Raw genomic sequence first — 20,193 nt, forward strand, 5'->3', positions numbered from 1 at the left:
GTTAACCTTCTGTAGTGTGGTCAAGTCAAGAGTCACTTTATTGTCCCATCAGCTGGGAAATTTGTCTTGGGCTTACACCCACTACAGCCACAGACACATACAGACATGACACAACACAACTGACAGAGGAGATACACAATATAAAAGATACAGTAAAGTACCTGCACAGCAGGATGTCTGGCAACACCACATTAGAATAGTATACCCAAATATACTAGTATAATATAATATAATAGTATACCCAAAAAAAACAAATATCGGTTATCGAATATCGATAATATAACAACCAAATATCAGTTATTCGATAGTTGCCCTTTATCTGGCACTATTTAAAAGTTTAACTGAGATTGGAATAAAGGAGTTTTTAAATCTATTTAGTCTCTAGAGCGTGGAACTCTAAACCTCCTCCCAGAGGGCAGTAGCTCATACTCGGCATGTAAGACATGGGAGGGGTCCGAGACTATTCTATTGGCTTGCCTTAGACCTGTTCAAAAATAGACTGCAGGGATGGGTGACCTTTCACCCCTATGATCTTCCATGCAGTCTGCATCAGACGGACCAGTTTGGACTTTAATTGTACAGACAGGTTACCAAACCAAGCTGTAATACCGTATCTGATGAGACTCTCTAATACACTTCTTCAACCATTATCTGAATTAAAAAAAAAAATAATAATAAAGAAATGATAAAAAAAAAAAAATCTAACCCTAACTAACCATACTGTCATGCACTTGTCCTAATAAACTAACCTACACTGTAGCACTCAACACTTTGATGAACATTGTTGCTCAGCTGATAGAGTTGTGCCCTTCCTGATGGCTTGTCGTACAGAACTTGTAAGTCGCTTTGGATAAAAGCGTCAGCTAAATGACTAAATGTAAATACAGATTGGTAGAAAAGTAACATCCATTTTTGATCTACACCATGCACTCTAAGGCGACATAGAAAGTGCAGTCGTTGTTGTAGTCAGGCTATCTACATGGGTGTTCCAGGTTAGTGTGTTATCGACAAAAATCCCAAGATATTTATATGAAGAGACCTGCGAGATGGACTGTGTGTGGATGACCACAGGCCTGTGGTCCCCAACACCTCTGGGGTCAAACACCATATCCTCAGTCTTCTTAACATTTAAAACCAGACAGTTATTGTCGCACCAGTTGTCAAACCACTGGATTTCCGAATAATAGTCAGCTAGGTCACTGTCATTCTTAATTAGAGCAAAGATGGCAGTGTCATCAGAAAATGTTATGAAGCGGTTGTTAGGATAGATGCTTCTGCACTCGTTTGTATATAAGGTAAAAAGCACAGGTGAACTTACTATACCCTGGGGAGCTCAGTGCTCAGGGTTCTAGATTCTGAAAGAGTGCCGTTAACACTGACCCGCTGTGTACGGTTAGTTAAAAAGGAATGATACCATTTTATAATGAGAGGGTGGACATTAAGCCCATTCAGCTTCTCAATTAAAAGGTGTGGCTGTATCGTATTAAAAGCTGAACTAAAATCTACAAATAAAAGTCGGACATAAGAGGTAGGATCCTCTAAGTGCTTAGATATCAAATTAACCAAGGCTGAGGCTGCATCATCAGTACCTGTATTACACCTATAAGCAAACTGAAACGGATCCAAAGAACAGCTGACATCAGTTTTCACTAGATTGATAATTATTTTCTCTAAACACTTCATGACCACTGAGGTCAAAGCAACTGGTCGAAAGTAATTATTTTCCTTGCAGCTAGCTTTCTTAGGAACAGGAATAATAATAGAGTCTTTCCAGGTGGACGGAACAGTGTGAGAGTCCAGAGACTTCTGGTAGATTGGGCACCAGGGCCCTCATTCATCAACGTGTCTTACGCACAGATTTGTGCTTACCCTGTGCGTACGATCATTTCTAAGCAAAGAGTGGGATTCATCAATTTCAACTTGAACTTGACTTTGTGCTTATGTCTACGCAAAGCTCTGAGCACACTTAGCTGACACCCAGTGGTAGAATATATTATTACAACAAGGAAATTAGCTTATGTGCATTAGTTTCAACACTGGCGGAGCGCAGTCAGTCAGTAGCCTACACCCTGTATATTCCGATAACGCTATATAAACCATGCTGCATTCATTCTGAGAGAAAGATCTATTATTCCAAATGCTATTTATAGGGTTTTGACCATAATTACACTACTGTTGCTATTTTACAATGAACTATAATGAATTACGGTTCATACAGAACTTCTGTATGAACCGTAATTCATTATAGTTCATTGTAAAATAGCAACAGTAGTGTAATTATGGTCAAAACCCTATAAATAGCATTTGGAATAATAGATCTTTCTCTCAGAATGAATGCAGCATGGTTTATATAGCATTATCGGAATATACGGGGTGTAGGCTACTGACTGACTGCGCTCCGCGTATCTCAACTCGTTATTATTTTGCGCACAGACCGCAGAAACACGGGAACATTTGATTATATTTAAAAGGCTTTACGTTAAACGAAACAAGTGGAGTTTCGAAGCTGTAAGCAGAGTCATATGAACACCCACGATATAGTGTTCTTCCCCCTTTTCACTGCATAAGAAAGAATAGAAAACGCATTGCAATGACACCAGATAGTGGACAGACTATGTATATGATGGGATTCAACTTCGCGTTTTTGTTGATCATAGGCATGCTGTCAGAGTATGATATCTTAATCAAACATTCTAGAACATTTGTCGTCACAGATCATGTCCTAATAGAACATAGGCTATGGCATGGTCCATCGTGATATTGTGTGGACTGTTATTATTACTGTACCGGTACCACCCATTGTGACAACAGCCTTGTGAGTCCCGCACACAAACATGATGGAATTCAAGTTCATGTATTGAAAGGCAGGCTACATCATACATGCAGTGAGATTCATTGTTCTTGTATATGCTCTCGTATTATTGTTTATATAGGCTACCCAATACTGACATCAAAATAGATTGTAGTATGCCTCTAGAAATCATATGCAGCAGGTAGAAAATTGACGGAAGATCCATCGCGATTTGGAATAAAATTGAGGAGAACTTTAATCCCTGGGTATTAATCAAACAACACGGGAAAAGGCAGTCATATTCCAGCGCGGTCTTTGTGTTTGCGCTGCCCAGGCAGCAATGGTTAATAGATATCATATCCGACATCACCGTAAGTGTACACGTCTGTCAGCCTGTCGAACGAGTTGAGTTCTAACAAAGAACATATTACATGCTGGTATGCTGATAGAGTAAACTATTATATGAATATGATATGATACAAGGTATACACTGGTCCGTCGCATACACTGGTATGCGCAAGTTACTGTTGCATAATGTAGGCTATGGCTGCTATTATATGTAATTCATATAGGCTACCTAATAGTATATGATTTTTAGAGGCATCTATTTTGTTGTCGGTAATACCGACAACAAAATAGATGCCTCTAAAAATCATATAGCCAATCGAACACAACTAATAAAGGCATTCATATTACAGCACGGTTATAATGACACACAACCAACGCCAAACAGTGGTCAACGAACGGTCTTTATTAGTATTTTGAGCTGTCCAGGCAGAATTGCAGCAATGGTCTTAGGGAGCCGTTGATATCTGACATCACCGTTTACAAGTCCGCCTTTTATTTATCCCATAAACACGCGCGTTGTGTCTTCTTGGTTCGACAGCAGTGAAAAATCTCCGTGAAGCTTCTCAGAGTTCCGCTCGGGTCAGTCCATTATTTCACATCCCATGGGGGGTGTTTCCTCACTTTCATGACCATATATGGATAATCATGCACGAGCATTGACGGTAGAACAAAGTGGTATTCATCAACACAGAGGAGCATAGGACCTGTGTACGCACGGTTGATGAATCCCAATATTCCTGTGCGTACACTCATTCTAAATTCTGTGCTTACGTGTGGAAATAGAACATGTTCTACGCACACGTTGATGAATGAGGGCCCAGGCCTCTGCCAGCTCCTCACTGCATGACTTCAGCATGTGGCCAGAGATGCCATCCGGTCCAGAGGCCTTCCCAGGGTAGATGTTGGAGAACAGTCTCTGAACCACACGTGAATCAATTATAATTGGTTCTTCTAATGCAGGTAGTGGCTGGAGGCGTGTACCACTTCCGCAACGTATTTGATTTCCGGGGTTGGCCTGATTGGCCGCGACGGCCACATGACGCGCGTGGCAGTCGCGGCCAATCAGGCCAACCCCGGAAATCAAATACGTTGCGGAAGTGGTACACGCTGCCTGGAGAGCCGTTACTTGCTCCTGTGAGAAGTCGGCAGTCTCAAACCTGGCATAAAAGTTATTAAGTTTGTTGGCCTTCTCACCCTCATTTAGAACACTAAGAGACCTTTTAGCTGCGGCCATATTTGTTATAAACTTCATAGAGTGGTAGTGAAAGGGTTAACGTCTGTAGTGTGGTAGTGAAAGGGTTAACCTTCTGTAGTGTGGTAGTGAAAGGGTTAACCTTCTGTAGTGTGGTAGTGAAAGGGTTATATTTCTGTATTGTCACAGTGAAAGGGTTAACCCTTTGGTAGAGTGGTAGTGAAAGGGTTCACATTAATTAAAAGCTTTAACTAACATTAAATTGAACAGGCGCTTCCACGTGCGGATGTGTGAATGAAGTGAGTCCCTCATGTTAAGAGTCAGGCGTTACAGGGTGTGTTTGAACGCCAACAACGAGTATACTCGTTATTTGATCGTTTTTCGATCAAATTTGTATTCATTATCCATCCAGGGACCTTGGTGTTACTATAGGGAATGAGTCTGAGTTTGCCAAAGTGCAATACCGGCTGCATCCAGCTAGACGGTGGTATCGAGCACCCTTTGAAACCTTGTATCTAAACAATAAAGATCATTCATTCATCTTGGCCTGTGTAATGGCCAAATGTCTCCGGTTTCACTTTTCCTTGTCGGGCGAATGGAGCGGTTTTTCTGGTTCCATTGAAGCACGTCAAATATCCCCGATCCATATGTTGTGGTGGGTTATGTCATGGGCCAAATGGACATCGGATGTACCAGATGGCGATCAAACAATTGGAATATTATTTTTGGAATACTCCCGATCACAGGTAAGGACTATCTGACGTAAATTCTGGCTTGATCATGCAATGTTTTTATACCGATCGGGCTTTGTTCAATATGAATGCCGTTACTGCCAATCAAATAATCAGAAACGACCCCCCCCATTCATGCATTCATGATGGAACATAATACCTATACTATAGATTTGATTTGTGAATAATAGCGTGTACAGGCAAGAAACGGCATCGCTTAGAGTAGGATTCACGTATGAGGCTATAACACAGCCGTTCGGGAATTACCCCAGACCACGCTATAACGATACTATTCGTTCATACTATTCACCACGGTATAACACAAGAACGTATGGATGGAAAATGTATTCTTTTTCACATATTGAACGATAGATAGGTGATGTCAAATGGGCCATAGTATTGTATCCATAGCTATAATATAGAATATAGTTATAGCTCTACAAACAAGGTGATCCACTCCTATCTTTTAAAGCGTGGCAGTGCTAGAGCGGGGCCTCCGGCTAATCCCCGGCGGTCAATGAGTTAAGAGTCAGGCATTACAGGGTGTGAATGAAGTGAGTCGCTCGTGTTAAGAGTCAGGTGTGGGCGTTACAGGGTGTGTTGCTTGTGTTAAGAGTCAGGTACAGGGTGTGTTGCTCGTGTTAAGAGTCAGGTGTTACAGGGTGTGTTGCTCGTGTTAAGAGTCAGGTGTTACTGGGTGTGTTGCTCCTGTTAAGAGTCAGGTGTCATAATCACAGCACGGGCCTACTGCACTCCCCCTCCTTTTCCCCTCATGTCCTCCACATGCTCCTCTTCATCCCCCTCTCCATCCACTGCGCACTCCTCCTCATCCTCTCTTTCTCCAGTCACCCCTTCCTTCACCCTCATACGCCCAGCTGTATTCCATCCCCCTAATTCACACGCGGTCAAGCACCCCACTCTCCACAGCTGCACTCAACCCTTCCCTGATGGGGGGACTATTTCTACACCTCAACGCTGACCAGAAGCTGTCGTGGTATTAATTACCACTGCCCAGGTACGACGTCTCTGCCGAAAGCTCTGCTGCTAGATACCCACCGTGTATTTGCTTGCTCTAACCCGTTTCTCTCCTGTGCCCCAAAGGACCGCCGTCCCTGCCTGGACGCCACCTGTTCCCGAAGAGGAACACTTGTTCTCCCGCTGCAACCCAGCAGCTCCCAAGACAAGCACCAGGACCGCTTGCTCGCTCACTGCCGCCGCGGCAGCCACAAGACAGAACATAACCCCGTTCTATTTCCCCCCAATTCCTGTGTTGCTCAATTGACATTAAACACCCTTGAAACCGCTCCTATCTCTTCTCGTGTATTCAGCAATTGGGCTGTGCTCCAGACCCCAGTTCTCACATCAGGTGTTACTGGGTGTGTTGCTCGTGTTAAGAGTCAAGGCCTCTGCATGCTACAGAAACTTCAAAGCAACTGCAACACAACATCGACAACGCAACGGTGTTGTAGACACTCTGCCTTTATGCTTCTGCAACATCGACGCGCAAAGTTAGTTTAACTAAAGTTAGTTTAGGTTCGTGTTAACGTTAGATAATGTACAAAATAAACGTATTTCCGGTGCTTTTAGACGTCGCTCTTTTATTTTGAAATACCCCGACCGGAAGTGTTATAGTGTCTGTTGCTAGCAGCTTAACTTCTGTCGCCCGTTTCTGTGCTTTTCGAGCTAACGTTACCGTAACGTCATTAGTTTCCAATGGAGAGGAGAGAAAGACCTCAAACTACCTGTTGGAATAAATTAATTGATTGATGTTTAACTTGTCCCTGTGTGTGTCCAGTCATTTCGACTAGCAAACGTTGTATTTAACGTTACCTCAGGATACCATTGTATTTAGTTGGTTAGCTATGTAGCTAATGTGGATAGCATTTTGAATAGCACCAATGCTAGCTGGCTGGCTACAGCTTTATTTACTAAATTATGGAGGCTTTTTAATCGTCAAGGTAAGAGAGGATTTGTCATGATCAACTGAAGGCGTATGCTATGGAACAATATGTGCTTGGGTTTTCAGAAAAAGGCCAGCTATGTGACGCTAATTATTTAGCATCAACGCTGGCTGGCTACAACAATGGAGGATAGTATTCCTCGCTGCGGGACCAATATTATTCTATGACAGCCCCACCCCCATTCACTACCAACCAATCACTGCTACGCAATATCAACGCAACGGTTGTTCAGATTAGATTCTGGGGACATGTACGCAACGTCCTCGCAACACAGTCTACAAGACCCTATGCAACAACCGCGTTGAAATCGCGCTGATGTTGTGTTGAAGTTGCTTTGAAGTTGCTGTAGCATGTAGAGGCCTTCAGGTGTTACTGGGTGTGTTGCTCGTGTTAAGAGTCAGGTGTTACAGGGTGTGTTGCTCGTGTTAAGAGTCAGGTGTTATTGGGTGTGTTGCTCCTGTTAAGAGTCAGGTGTTACTGGGTGTGTTGCTCGTGTTAAGAGTCAGGTGTTACTAGGTGTGTTGCTCGTGTTAAGAGTCAGGTGTTACAGGGTGTGTTGCTCGTGTTAAGAGTCAGGTGTTATTGGGTGTGTTGCTCCTGTTAAGAGTCAGGTGTTACAGGGTGTGTTGCTCGTGTTAAGAGTCAGGTGTTACTGGGTGTGTTGCTCGTGTTAAGAGTCAGGTGTTACTTGGTGTGTTGCTCGTGTTAAGAGTCAGGTGTTACAGGGTGTGTTGCTCGTGTTAAGAGTCAGGTGTTACTGGGTGTGTTGCTCCTGGTAAGAGTCAGGTGTTACTGGGTGTGTTGCTCGTGTTAAGAGTCAGGTGTTACTGGGTGTGTTGCTCATGTTAAGAGTCAGGTGTTACAGGGTGTGTTGCTCCTGTTAAGAGTCAGGCGTTACAGGGTGTGTTGCTGGTGTTAACCCTTTCACTGCCACACGACAGAAGGTTAACCCTTTACTATCACACAACCGATGGTCGCCGTGATAGTAAAGGGTTAACCGTCTGTCGTATGGCAGTGAAAGGGTTACCCGGCTGTTGCGTGGCAGTAAAAGGGTTAACCTTCTGCGTATTGTTGCAGTGAAAGGGTTAACCATTTGGTAGTGCGGCAGTGAAAGGGTTAAGAGTCAGGGCGTGGGCATTACTGGGTGAGTTGCTGGTGTTAAGAGTCAGGGCGTGGGCGTTACTGGGTGAGTTGCTGGTGTTAAGAGTCAGGGCATGGGCATTACTGGGTGAGTTGCTGGTGTTAAGAGTCAGGGCGTGGGCATTACTGGGTGAGTTGCTCCTGTTAAGAGTCAGGGCATGGGCATTACGGGGTGAGTTGCTCCTGTTAAGAGTCAGGGCGTGGGCGTTAGAGGGTGAGTTGCTCCTGTTAAGAGTCAGGGCGTGGGCGTTAGAGGGTGAGTTGCTCCTGTTAAGAGTCAGGGCGTGGGCATTACAGGGTGAGTTGCTCCTGTTAAGAGTCAAGGCGTGGGCGTTAGAGGGTGAGTTGCTCCTGTTAAGAGTCAAGGCGTGGGCATTACGGGGTGAGTTGCTCCTGTTAAGAGTCAGGGCGTGGGCATTACGGGGTGAGTTGCTCCTGTTAAGAGTCAAGGCGTGGGCGTTAGAGGGTGAGTTGCTCCTGTTAAGAGTCAGGACGTGGGCATTACGGGGTGAGTTGCTCCTGTTAAGAGTCAGGGCGTGGGCATTACGGGGTGAGTTGCTCCTGTTAAGAGTCAAGGCGTGGGCATTAGAGGGTGAGTTGCTCCTGTTAAGAGTCAAGGCGTGGGCGTTAGAGGGTGAGTTGCTGGTGTTAAGAGTCAAGGCGTGGGCTTTAGAGGGTGAGTTGCTGGTGTTAAGAGTCAAGGCGTGGGCATTATGGGGTGAGTTGCTCCTGTTAAGAGTCAGGGCGTGGGCGTTACTGGGTGAGTTGCTGGTGTTAAGAGTCAGGCGTGGGCATTACTGGGTGAGTTGCTGGTGTTAAGAGTCAGGCGTGGGCGTTACTGGGTGAGTTGCTGGTGTTAAGAGTCAGGGCGTGGGCATTATGGGGTGAGTTGCTCCTGTTAAGAGTCAGGGCGTGGGCATTACTGGGTGAGTTGCTGGTGTTAAGAGTCAAGGCGTGGGCGTTAGAGGGTGAGTTGCTCCTGTTAAGAGTCAGGGCGTGGGCGTTAGAGGGTGAGTTGCTGGTGTTAAGAGTCAGGGCGTGGGCGTTAGAGGGTGAGTTGCTGGTGTTAAGAGTCAGGGCGTGGGCGTTAGAGGGTGAGTTGCTGGTGTTAAGAGTCAAGGCGTGGGCTTTAGAGGGTGAGTTGCTCCTGTTAAGAGTCAGGGCGTGGGCGTTAGAGGGTGAGTTGCTCCTGTTAAGAGTCAGGGCGTGGGCGTTAGAGGGTGAGTTGCTCCTGTTAAGAGTCAAGGCGTGGGCGTTAGAGGGTGAGTTGCTCCTGTTAAGAGTCAGGGCGTGGGCGTTAGAGGGTGAGTTGCTCCTGTTAAGAGTCAAGGCGTGGGCGTTAGAGGGTGAGTTACTCCTGTTAAGAGTCAGGGCGTGGGCGTTAGAGGGTGAGTTACTCCTGTTAAGAGTCAGGGCGTGGGCGTTAGAGGGTGAGTTGCTCCTGTTAAGAGTCAAGGCGTGGGCGTTAGAGGGTGAGTTGCTCCTGTTAAGAGTCAGGGCGTGGGCATTACGGGGTGAGTTGCTGGTGTTAAGAGTCAGGGCGTGGGCGTTAGAGGGTGAGTTACTGGTGTTAAGAGTCAGGGCGTGGGCGTTAGAGGGTGAGTTGCTGGTGTTAAGAGTCAGGGCGTGGGCGTTAGAGGGTGAGTTGCTCCTGTTAAGAGTCAGGGCGTGGGCGTTAGAGGGTGAGTTACTCCTGTTAAGAGTCAAGGCGTGGGCGTTAGAGGGTGAGTTGCTCCTGTTAAGAGTCAGGGCGTGGGCGTTAGAGGGTGAGTTACTCCTGTTAAGAGTCAAGGCGTGGGCGTTAGAGGGTGAGTTGCTCCTGTTAAGAGTCAGGGCGTGGGCGTTAGAGGGTGAGTTGCTCCTGTTAAGAGTCAAGGCGTGGGCATTACGGGGTGAGTTGCTGGTGTTAAGAGTCAGGGCGTGGGCGTTAGAGGGTGAGTTACTGGTGTTAAGAGTCAGGGCGTGGGCGTTAGAGGGTGAGTTGCTGGTGTTAAGAGTCAAGGCGTGGGCGTTAGAGGGTGAGTTGCTCCTGTTAAGAGTCAGGGCGTGGGCGTTAGAGGGTGAGTTACTCCTGTTAAGAGTCAAGGCGTGGGCGTTAGAGGGTGAGTTGCTCCTGTTAAGAGTCAGGGCGTGGGCGTTAGAGGGTGAGTTGCTGGTGTTAAGAGTCAAGGCGTGGGCTTTAGAGGGTGAGTTGCTCCTGTTAAGAGTCAGGGCGTGGGCGTTAGAGGGTGAGTTGCTCCTGTTAAGAGTCAGGGCGTGGGCGTTAGAGGGTGAGTTGCTCCTGTTAAGAGTCAAGGCGTGGGCGTTAGAGGGTGAGTTGCTGGTGTTAAGAGTCAGGGCGTGGGCATTAGAGGGTGAGTTGCTCCTGTTAAGAGTCAGGGCGTGGGCGTTAGAGGGTGAGTTGCTCCTGTTAAGAGTCAGGGCGTGGGCGTTAGAGGGTGAGTTGCTCCTGTTAAGAGTCAGGGCGTGGGCGTTAGAGGGTGAGTTGCTCCTGTTAAGAGTCAGGGCGTGGGCGTTAGAGGGTGAGTTGCTCCTGTTAAGAGTCAAGGCGTGGGCGTTAGAGGGTGAGTTGCTCCTGTTAAGAGTCAGGGCGTGGGCGTTACTGGGTGAGTTGCTGGTGTTAAGAGTCAAGGCGTGGGCATTAGAGGGTGAGTTGCTGGTGTTAAGAGTCAGGGCGTGGGCATTACGGGGTGAGTTGCTGGTGTTAAGAGTCAGGGCGTGGGCGTTAGAGGGTGAGTTACTGGTGTTAAGAGTCAGGGCGTGGGCGTTAGAGGGTGAGTTGCTGGTGTTAAGAGTCAGGGCGTGGGCGTTAGAGGGTGAGTTGCTCCTGTTAAGAGTCAGGGCGTGGGCGTTAGAGGGTGAGTTACTCCTGTTAAGAGTCAAGGCGTGGGCGTTAGAGGGTGAGTTGCTCCTGTTAAGAGTCAGGGCGTGGGCGTTAGAGGGTGAGTTACTCCTGTTAAGAGTCAAGGCGTGGGCGTTAGAGGGTGAGTTGCTCCTGTTAAGAGTCAGGGCGTGGGCGTTAGAGGGTGAGTTGCTCCTGTTAAGAGTCAAGGCGTGGGCATTACGGGGTGAGTTGCTGGTGTTAAGAGTCAGGGCGTGGGCGTTAGAGGGTGAGTTACTGGTGTTAAGAGTCAGGGCGTGGGCGTTAGAGGGTGAGTTGCTGGTGTTAAGAGTCAAGGCGTGGGCGTTAGAGGGTGAGTTGCTCCTGTTAAGAGTCAGGGCGTGGGCGTTAGAGGGTGAGTTACTCCTGTTAAGAGTCAAGGCGTGGGCGTTAGAGGGTGAGTTGCTCCTGTTAAGAGTCAGGGCGTGGGCGTTAGAGGGTGAGTTGCTGGTGTTAAGAGTCAAGGCGTGGGCTTTAGAGGGTGAGTTGCTCCTGTTAAGAGTCAGGGCGTGGGCGTTAGAGGGTGAGTTGCTCCTGTTAAGAGTCAGGGCGTGGGCGTTAGAGGGTGAGTTGCTCCTGTTAAGAGTCAAGGCGTGGGCGTTAGAGGGTGAGTTGCTGGTGTTAAGAGTCAGGGCGTGGGCATTAGAGGGTGAGTTGCTCCTGTTAAGAGTCAGGGCGTGGGCGTTAGAGGGTGAGTTGCTCCTGTTAAGAGTCAGGGCGTGGGCGTTAGAGGGTGAGTTGCTCCTGTTAAGAGTCAGGGCGTGGGCGTTAGAGGGTGAGTTGCTCCTGTTAAGAGTCAGGGCGTGGGCGTTAGAGGGTGAGTTGCTCCTGTTAAGAGTCAAGGCGTGGGCGTTAGAGGGTGAGTTGCTCCTGTTAAGAGTCAGGGCGTGGGCGTTACTGGGTGAGTTGCTGGTGTTAAGAGTCAAGGCGTGGGCATTAGAGGGTGAGTTGCTGGTGTTAAGAGTCAGGGCGTGGGCATTAGAGGGTGAGTTACTCCTGTTAAGAGTCAGGGCGTGGGCGTTAGAGGGTGAGTTACTCCTGTTAAGAGTCAGGGCGTGGGCTTTAGAGGGTGAGTTGCTGGTGTTAAGAGTCAAGGCGTGGGCGTTAGAGGGTGAGTTGCTCCTGTTAAGAGTCAGGGCGTGGGCGTTAGAGGGTGAGTTGCTCCTGTTAAGAGTCAGGGCGTGGGCATTAGAGGGTGAGTTACTGGTGTTAAGAGTCAGGGCGTGGGCATTACGGGGTGAGTTGCTCCTGTTAAGAGTCAGGGCGTGGGCGTTAGAGGGTGAGTTACTGGTGTTAAGAGTCAGGGCGTGGGCATTAGAGGGTGAGTTGCTCCTGTTAAGAGTCAGGGCGTGGGCGTTAGAGGGTGAGTTGCTCCTGTTAAGAGTCAAGGCGTGGGCGTTAGAGGGTGAGTTGCTCCTGTTAAGAGTCAGGGCGTGGGCGTTAGAGGGTGAGTTGCTCCTGTTAAGAGTCAAGGCGTGGGTGTTAGAGGGTGAGTTGCTGGTGTTAAGAGTCAAGGCGTGGGCATTAGAGGGTGAGTTGCTCCTGTTAAGAGTCAAGGCGTGGGCGTTAGAGGGTGAGTTGCTCCTGTTAAGAGTCAAGGCGTGGGCTTTAGAGGGTGAGTTGCTCCTGTTAAGAGTCAAGGCGTGGGCTTTAGAGGGTGAGTTGCTCCTGTTAAGAGTCAGGGCGTGGGCGTTAGAGGGTGAGTTACTCCTGTTAAGAGTCAAGGCGTGGGCTTTAGAGGGTGAGTTGCTCCTGTTAAGAGTCAAGGCGTGGGCGTTAGAGGGTGAGTTGCTCCTGTTAAGAGTCAGGGCGTGGGCGTTAGAGGGTGAGTTCCTCCTGTTAAGAGTCAGGGCGTGGGCGTTAGAGGGTGAGTTGCTGGTGTTAAGAGTCAGGGCGTGGGCGTTAGAGGGTGAGTTGCTCCTGTTAAGAGTCAAGGCGTGGGCGTTAGAGGGTGAGTTGCTCCTGTTAAGAGTCAAGGCGTGGGCGTTAGAGGGTGAGTTGCTCCTGTTAAGAGTCAGGGCGTGGGCATTACAGGGTGAGTTGCTCCTGTTAAGAGTCAAGGCGTGGGCGTTAGAGGGTGAGTTGCTCCTGTTAAGAGTCAGGGCGTGGGCGTTAGAGGGTGAGTTGCTGGTGTTAAGAGTCAGGGCGTGGGCGTTAGAGGGTGAGTTGCTGGTGTTAAGAGTCAAGGCGTGGGCTTTAGAGGGTGAGTTGCTGGTGTTAAGAGTCAGGGCGTGGGCTTTAGAGGGTGAGTTACTCCTGTTAAGAGTCAAGGCGTGGGCGTTAGAGGGTGAGTTGCTCCTGTTAAGAGTCAAGGCGTGGGCGTTAGAGGGTGAGTTGCTCCTGTTAAGAGTCAAGGCGTGGGCGTTAGAGGGTGAGTTGCTCCTGTTAAGAGTCAGGGCGTGGGCGTTAGAGGGTGAGTTGCTCCTGTTAAGAGTCAGGGCGTGGGCGTTAGAGGGTGAGTTGCTGGTGTTAAGAGTCAGGGCGTGGGCGTTAGAGGGTGAGTTGCTCCTGTTAAGAGTCAGGGCGTGGGCGTTAGAGGGTGAGTTGCTCCTGTTAAGAGTCAAGGCGTGGGCATTAGAGGGTGAGTTGCTCCTGTTAAGAGTCAGGGCGTGGGCGTTAGAGGGTGAGTTGCTCCTGTTAAGAGTCAAGGCGTGGGCATTACGGGGTGAGTTGCTCCTGTTAAGAGTCAGGGCGTGGGCATTACGGGGTGAGTTGCTGGTGTTAAGAGTCAAGGCGTGGGCATTAGAGGGTGAGTTGCTCCTGTTAAGAGTCAGGGCGTGGGCGTTAGAGGGTGAGTTGCTCCTGTTAAGAGTCAGGGCGTGGGCGTTAGAGGGTGAGTTGCTGGTGTTAAGAGTCAAGGCGTGGGTGTTAGAGGGTGAGTTGCTCCTGTTAAGAGTCAGGGCGTGGGCATTAGAGGGTGAGTTGCTCCTGTTAAGAGTCAAGGCGTGGGTGTTAGAGGGTGAGTTGCTCCTGTTAAGAGTCAGGGCGTGGGCATTACTGGGTGAGTTGCTCCTGTTAAGAGTCAGGGCGTGGGCATTACTGGGTGAGTTGCTGGTGTTAAGAGTCAGGGCGTGGGCGTTAGAGGGTGAGTTGCTGGTGTTAAGAGTCAAGGCGTGGGCGTTAGAGGGTGAGTTGCTGGTGTTAAAGTGGAAATGAAGCAGTGCGATAAATACATATTCATAGCATCACATTAGTATTTAGATAAGCCACAGAAGAAGTCACGTTATAAAAATAAGCAGTTTCTAAGAAAAAACGATTTGTTGTGTACATTTCTGAAGCATTTAGCATTATGGGCGCGGCCATTTTGTTGCTGACGTCATACCGTGGCTTGGGTGTATACACTCTGGTTAGCTGCCTATATTGAATGGGTCAGTCAGCAAATAAAATGTTGCCTACAAAACAACGGGACCGCTGTGGTTCTGTTTGTATTGCTCCTGGCTGTTCAAACTAATTTTACCATGTGAGAGAGAGGAAAGTTGGTTAATTTCCACAAACTACCAGTGAAAAAAACAGTGTTGTTGACATGTTGGCTCGGGCTGCCTGCACCCAGACGGCGCGACCAGCCTGTTGGACAGGGAAGGAGGATCTGCAGAGAACACTTCATTGCCTCGGATTATGTTGTTGGGGTGGGATGTTTGTCCAGAAGACCACTAATCAGCTGAAGCCGGACGCGGTTCCCTCGGTCTTCGACAGACAGACCGGCGTTAGCTCTCGGGGCCCGGCGTTAGCTCTCGCTAGCTAGTGTTAGCAACCGGAGCGTCGCGGAGCATTCAGCCTGCTGGCTACACAGCTTGTGTAGCCAGCAGGCTGAATGCTCCGCGACGCTGGTTGAAGTGGGTCTAGGTAGCCAGCAGGCTGAATGCTCCGCGACGCTGGTTGAAGTGGGTCTAGGTAGCCAGCAGGCTGAATGCTCCGCGACGCTGGTTGAAGTGGGTCTAGGTAGCCAGCAGGCTGAATGCTCCGCGACGCTCCGGTTGCTAACGCTAGCTAGCGAGAGCTAACGCCTGGCCCCGGCTGGTGCCAACTAGCTAGCGATCGCTCCCGAGAGCTAACGCCGGTCTGTCTGTCGAAGACCGAGGGAACCGCGTGCGGCTTCAGCTGATTAGTGGTCTTCTGGACAAACATCCCACCCCAACAACATAATCCGAGGCAATGAAGTGTTCGCTGCAGATCCTCCTTCCCTGTCCAACAGGCTGGTCGCGCCGTCTGGGTGCAGGCAGCCCGAGCCAACATGTCAACAACACTGTTTTTTTCACTGGTAGTTTGTGGAAATTAACCAACTTTCCTCTCTCTCACATGGTAAAATTAGTTTGAACAGCCAGGAGCAATACAAACAGAACCACCGCGGTCCCGTTGTTTTGTAGGCAACATTTTATTTGCTGACTGACCCATTCAATATAGGCAGCTAACCAGAGTGTATACACCCAAGCCACGGTATGACGTCAGCCATGACGTCAGCAACAAAATGGCGGCGCCCATGTTGAAAACAGGGATATTATATTATATTTTTCAGACAAATAAGATAGATTTCACATTTGATTATAGAACCCTGTCTTACACAAGGTACACAACAAACAAACTAGGATCACATTGCTCACTGCTTCATCTCCACTTTAAGAGTCAGGGCGTGGGCATTACGGTGTGTGATCGGTACCTTGCAGCATGCAGTCGTACGCCTTCCTGTCCTTGCTGCCCACAGCCTCCCAGAAGCCTGGGGGCTCGAACCCCTCGTCACACTCATGGATGGTCACCTTGCTGCTGCTGTGGAGGCCGGCCTCTAGAGGACACCTGACGGGGCACAAGACAGCGACAACATTGGCTTAACCAATAGGCTTCTTGAATTTCTGTAATCTGTTACAAAACATGATGATGGTCATAGTATGCACCCAGTGTTAATACAATTAATTAGTAATACAATTATAGTACAGTAGAAAAGTTAAAGGTCCCGTGTCTTATAAATGGCATTTTCCAGTGTTTAGCATTGTTTCCTAGCAATGGGGGATTATATCAATGTGGTCTGTGTCTCTAATTATCATTTTGACTCATCAGTCTAGTCTCGAGTTCACAAGATCTTTCCTCACTCAACTAAGCCATTCTGAGCTTGACTGTTTTGCTGACGTGAATAAGGCACTGATTTGCATAACTAACGCCCCCTCTATGGTTGTAGCGCAACCATTCACTCAACAGCAGAGCGAGTGGAAATACCTTCACTTCCTCAAACGGGTGGGTGCCGACAGAGAGAGGCAGAGAATGAGCGAGCGAGAGAGAGGGAGAGAGAGAGATAGAGAGGGAGAGCGAGAGAGAGGGACAGGAGCTTCTGTCGGGGAAACAAACACACATGCATTTTACACACAACCTGACCGGCGCACGGGGAAACACACATGCATTTTACACACAACCTGACCAGTGTGCGGGGAAACACACACACATTTTACACACAACCTGACCGGCGCGCGGGGAAACACACGCATTTTACACACAACCTGACAGGCGCACGGGGAAACACACACGCATTTTACACACAACCTGACCGGCGCTCGGGGAAACACACGCATTTTACACACAACCTGACCGGCGCTCGGGGAAACACACACGCATTTTACACACAACCTGACCGGCGCGCGGGGAAACACACACGCATTTTACACACAACCTGACCGGCGTGCAGGGAAACACACATGCATTTTACACACAACCTGACCGGCGCACGGGGAAACACACGCATTTTACACACAACCTGACCAAGGCATTTTACACACTACCTGATTAATTAGTATCCCCCTCAATCATTCTATCTCTCTCTGTCTGCCAGTCAGGCCACGTGAGCGGATCGGCGCGGCCGAGAAATCCGCTCTTCGCTCTTTAAAGCTTGGTCCGCTCCGCTAATCGCTCATGTTGACCCCGCTCCCAAGTCGCTCTCCGCTCGCTCCCCACTCACCTTGAATCGAGCGCTCCCCGCTCCCCGCGCCAGATCGCTCGGCAGTTTTTCTTTTTCTTTTTTGGAGCATGGTGTAAATGAGCTCAAACTACAACAGTCTACACCCCCTGGGCCCCTTAACAATTGTTTGTATTGAGCCGCATTGTAATTGTAGCCATTCTGCAATGTTAAATAACGTTGTTTATCCATTCACTAGTTCTATTAAGCGATGATAGGCTAGCCGAGCCACAATGCTATGGTCGCTGCCATTAACGTTAGCATGTAAGCTAACGTCAACAACAATGGCGTCGATACTTTTTTTAACAGGAGTGAGTGTGGGCGTCATAGATATCTATGGTGGGCGTCTCTACAGTGACGAAGCCTGAACCCTTCTCATTGGTTGAAAATGGCCTTCATGTTTGTACATCGCCATCTGTTGCTTTGGCATTGTACTGCATGTATATATTACATCAACAGTGTTAAACCACTGTGAGCGGCCTGGAGTGGATTGGAGCGGAGGAGAACTCTCGCTCCGGACGTCGCGCCGACTCATTTTAAAACCCACTCCTCGCTCACGTCAAAACAGCCCGCTCCGCGCCCCGCGCCGCTCACGCTCCGATCCGCTCACATGGCCTGCTGCCAGTCGCAGACTGTGGGCGACTGTCACTCAAAGCGTTTATGGGCGGAGCCAAGCCAAAACAGCTTGGAATCTTGAAGTCGAAATGTTTTGCTTTTGAGTAATTGATAATAAATATAAAACAATGAATTAAAAAAAATAATACTGTTCCATAGACTCACAGGAATTGTGTAAAGTTGCCCAAATAGTGAAAGGAATAGCAATGCATGTCCCCTTTAAAATAGGCAGTGTAAACAATATAACAATATAATTAACTCTGAGTATTATGCATACTGAGCAAGTAGGCAGTGTAAATCAAGGTGCAGGTGAGAGTCTGTACGCCCTGTCAGTTATATTTGCATATCTGTAAAACTAAGACCACCCCTGAAGGAAGGCGTGGCCTGTAAAACCCCCACTCACTGCTCTTTGATCCTGCGTGCGGCGGCGTTGGCCACAGAGCGCGTGTGCGCCTGCGTCTTGCAGCCGTGCCACAGGTAGATGGTGGCCTTGTTGATGTTGAGCAGCACCATGGAGGCTCGCGAGCGCAGGCTGCTGCAGTGACACGGCAGCTCCAGCAGGTGGCCCTCCACCGGAACCTCGCCCCGGGCGCAGTACAGACGCCACTCGCCTGCAACACACGACCACGACACGGCGGTGAAGGGAAGAGATCAAACGTTCTGCTCAAGATAACCTCAATTCCTGAGTAGCCCACTCTGTAACCCCCTCCAGGACCCCTGGGTAGCCCACTCTGTAACCCCCTCCAGGACCCCTGGGTAGCCCACTCTGTAACCCCTCCAGGACCCCTGGGTAGCCCACTCTGTAACCCCCTCCAGGACCCCTGGGTAGCCCACTCTGTAACCCCCTCCAGGACCCCTGGGTAGCCCACTCTGTAACCCCTCCAGGACCCCTGGGTAGCCCACTCTGTAACCACCTCCAGGACCCCTGGGTAGCCCACTCTGTAACCCCCCTAAAGGACCCCTGGGTAGCCCACTCTGTAACCCCCCTAAAGGACCCCTGGGTAGCCCACTCTGTAACCCCCTAAAGGACCCCTGGGTAGCCCACTCTGTAACCCCCCTAAAGGACCCCTGGGTAGCCCACTCTGTAACCCCCTCCAGGACCCCTGGGTAGCCCACTCTGTAACCCCCTCCAAGACCCCTGGGTAGCCCACTCTCGACCCTCCTCACTCTGTGTGTTCTCCTCGTCCTCCTCCCTCTTCCCCGCGTGGACGATCATCCCCCCATTGAAACACTGCAGGAAACACGGAGGCTCCTTTCCCTGCTGCACCTGGACCTGTTGCACCAGACGGAGACATAGACCACAGATGGAGATGAGCGTGTAATGCTGTTCTAGGGTCAGTTAAACAATCAAAACACAATAAGATACTAAGGCACTGATATCTAACTATAACGATACCTCCAAAGAGATGGAAACAGACTGATATTCACTGAATGAGTGGAGAGCTCACACAGAGAGCGCTGGCAGACAGATACAGACCTACGTTTAGCAGGTGACGGTCATACATACAGTATGTACTTTTGCTCACATACCGGTACTAATAATGATGATTTGTAGTTGTGGTCATGCACATTTGAGGTAATGCCCAAATCAACACTGAGGCCAGGCCAGGCGCAGTAGGGAGAGGGTTTTCTTGAGAGATGTCTAGGGAGCTATAATGACCCATCCTTGCTGCCAGCCTTCATGGATTAGTCTTAAAGACACACCTCAGAGCACCTCAGTGTGTCTGACTATGTTGGTACACAGTGCTCTTCTTGGGAGCTTATTTGTGTCACAACTTGATTTACATAAATTTGTAGTGAATGCTGGGTGAACTCTACGCTAGGGTGACCATATTTTGATTTCCAAAAAAGAGGACATGCTGGCCCCAGCCTCGAGATACTTAAACCTGTTAAGCCTTAAGGTCCCCCTATAGGACCCCCTGCTTTTCTTTATCATAAATCGATCAATAGAGACCGTATTAGATCCCCAATTATCATATCATGGGGTATCATTGGAAAGCCACACTCATTGGCTACAACCCTGTGCAAAGATTTTCGAGATCGCCAAATGATTGACGGAACTAGAGCCCCGGGAGTCGGGGGTGGTAATGTGTACTTTTGCGTACTTGCCTCACATATCGGCATGTAACTCGAGAACCGCTGAACGGATTTTGTCACCTGAAAGGGCAATCGACAGGCAACAAATAGGGCTTTAATTATATCCTTATATTGTATTAAAAGAAATGCACACCCGAGCCACTAGAGGTCGGCAAAGAATCGTCCACATGTGGGCCATTGGATGTTAAGAGGTTAATGTTTTTAAATATTTCTTTTTTGTAGCAAAGAGTAAAGACCATAACCCTATCAAAAACAGTAGTCAAAGTGTATTTTTTCATTTTACCGATGTTTTATACGATTTATCGGAAATACGAATTTATCGGAAAATGCTAATTATCGTAAAAACCGCAAGGAAATGACTAAATCCAGATTCAACTCTGCCATTGGAAAGAGGAGCATTTTCCCTATCCATAGATGTATGATTTGGCCATAATAAGGTCAAGGTCAAGTTCAAGGTCAAATATGAATTTATAATTAAATCGATTATCATTAATTACTGTAT

General features: G+C 48.7%; 1 protein-coding gene across 1 annotated transcript in view; it reads right to left on the reverse strand.

Annotated features, from left to right (window-relative positions):
- Positions 1-20,193, reverse strand: part of LOC311239495 (supervillin-like) — a gene marked incomplete at its 5' end in the record, with an annotated part of 302,875 nt that overhangs the window by 32,503 nt on the left and 250,179 nt on the right. Inside the window, 3 exons of the mRNA XM_084327801.1 lie at positions 15,699-15,832; positions 17,998-18,205; positions 18,762-18,867. Coding sequence (XP_084183927.1) covers positions 15,699-15,832; positions 17,998-18,205; positions 18,762-18,867 — 448 coding nt within the window. The remainder of the gene's footprint in view (positions 1-15,698; positions 15,833-17,997; positions 18,206-18,761; positions 18,868-20,193) is intronic.

The sequence above is a fragment of the Notolepis coatsorum genome (genome assembly GCF_963971535.1).
Source record: "Notolepis coatsorum genome assembly, chromosome: 13".
NCBI lineage: Eukaryota > Metazoa > Chordata > Actinopteri > Aulopiformes > Paralepididae > Notolepis > Notolepis coatsorum.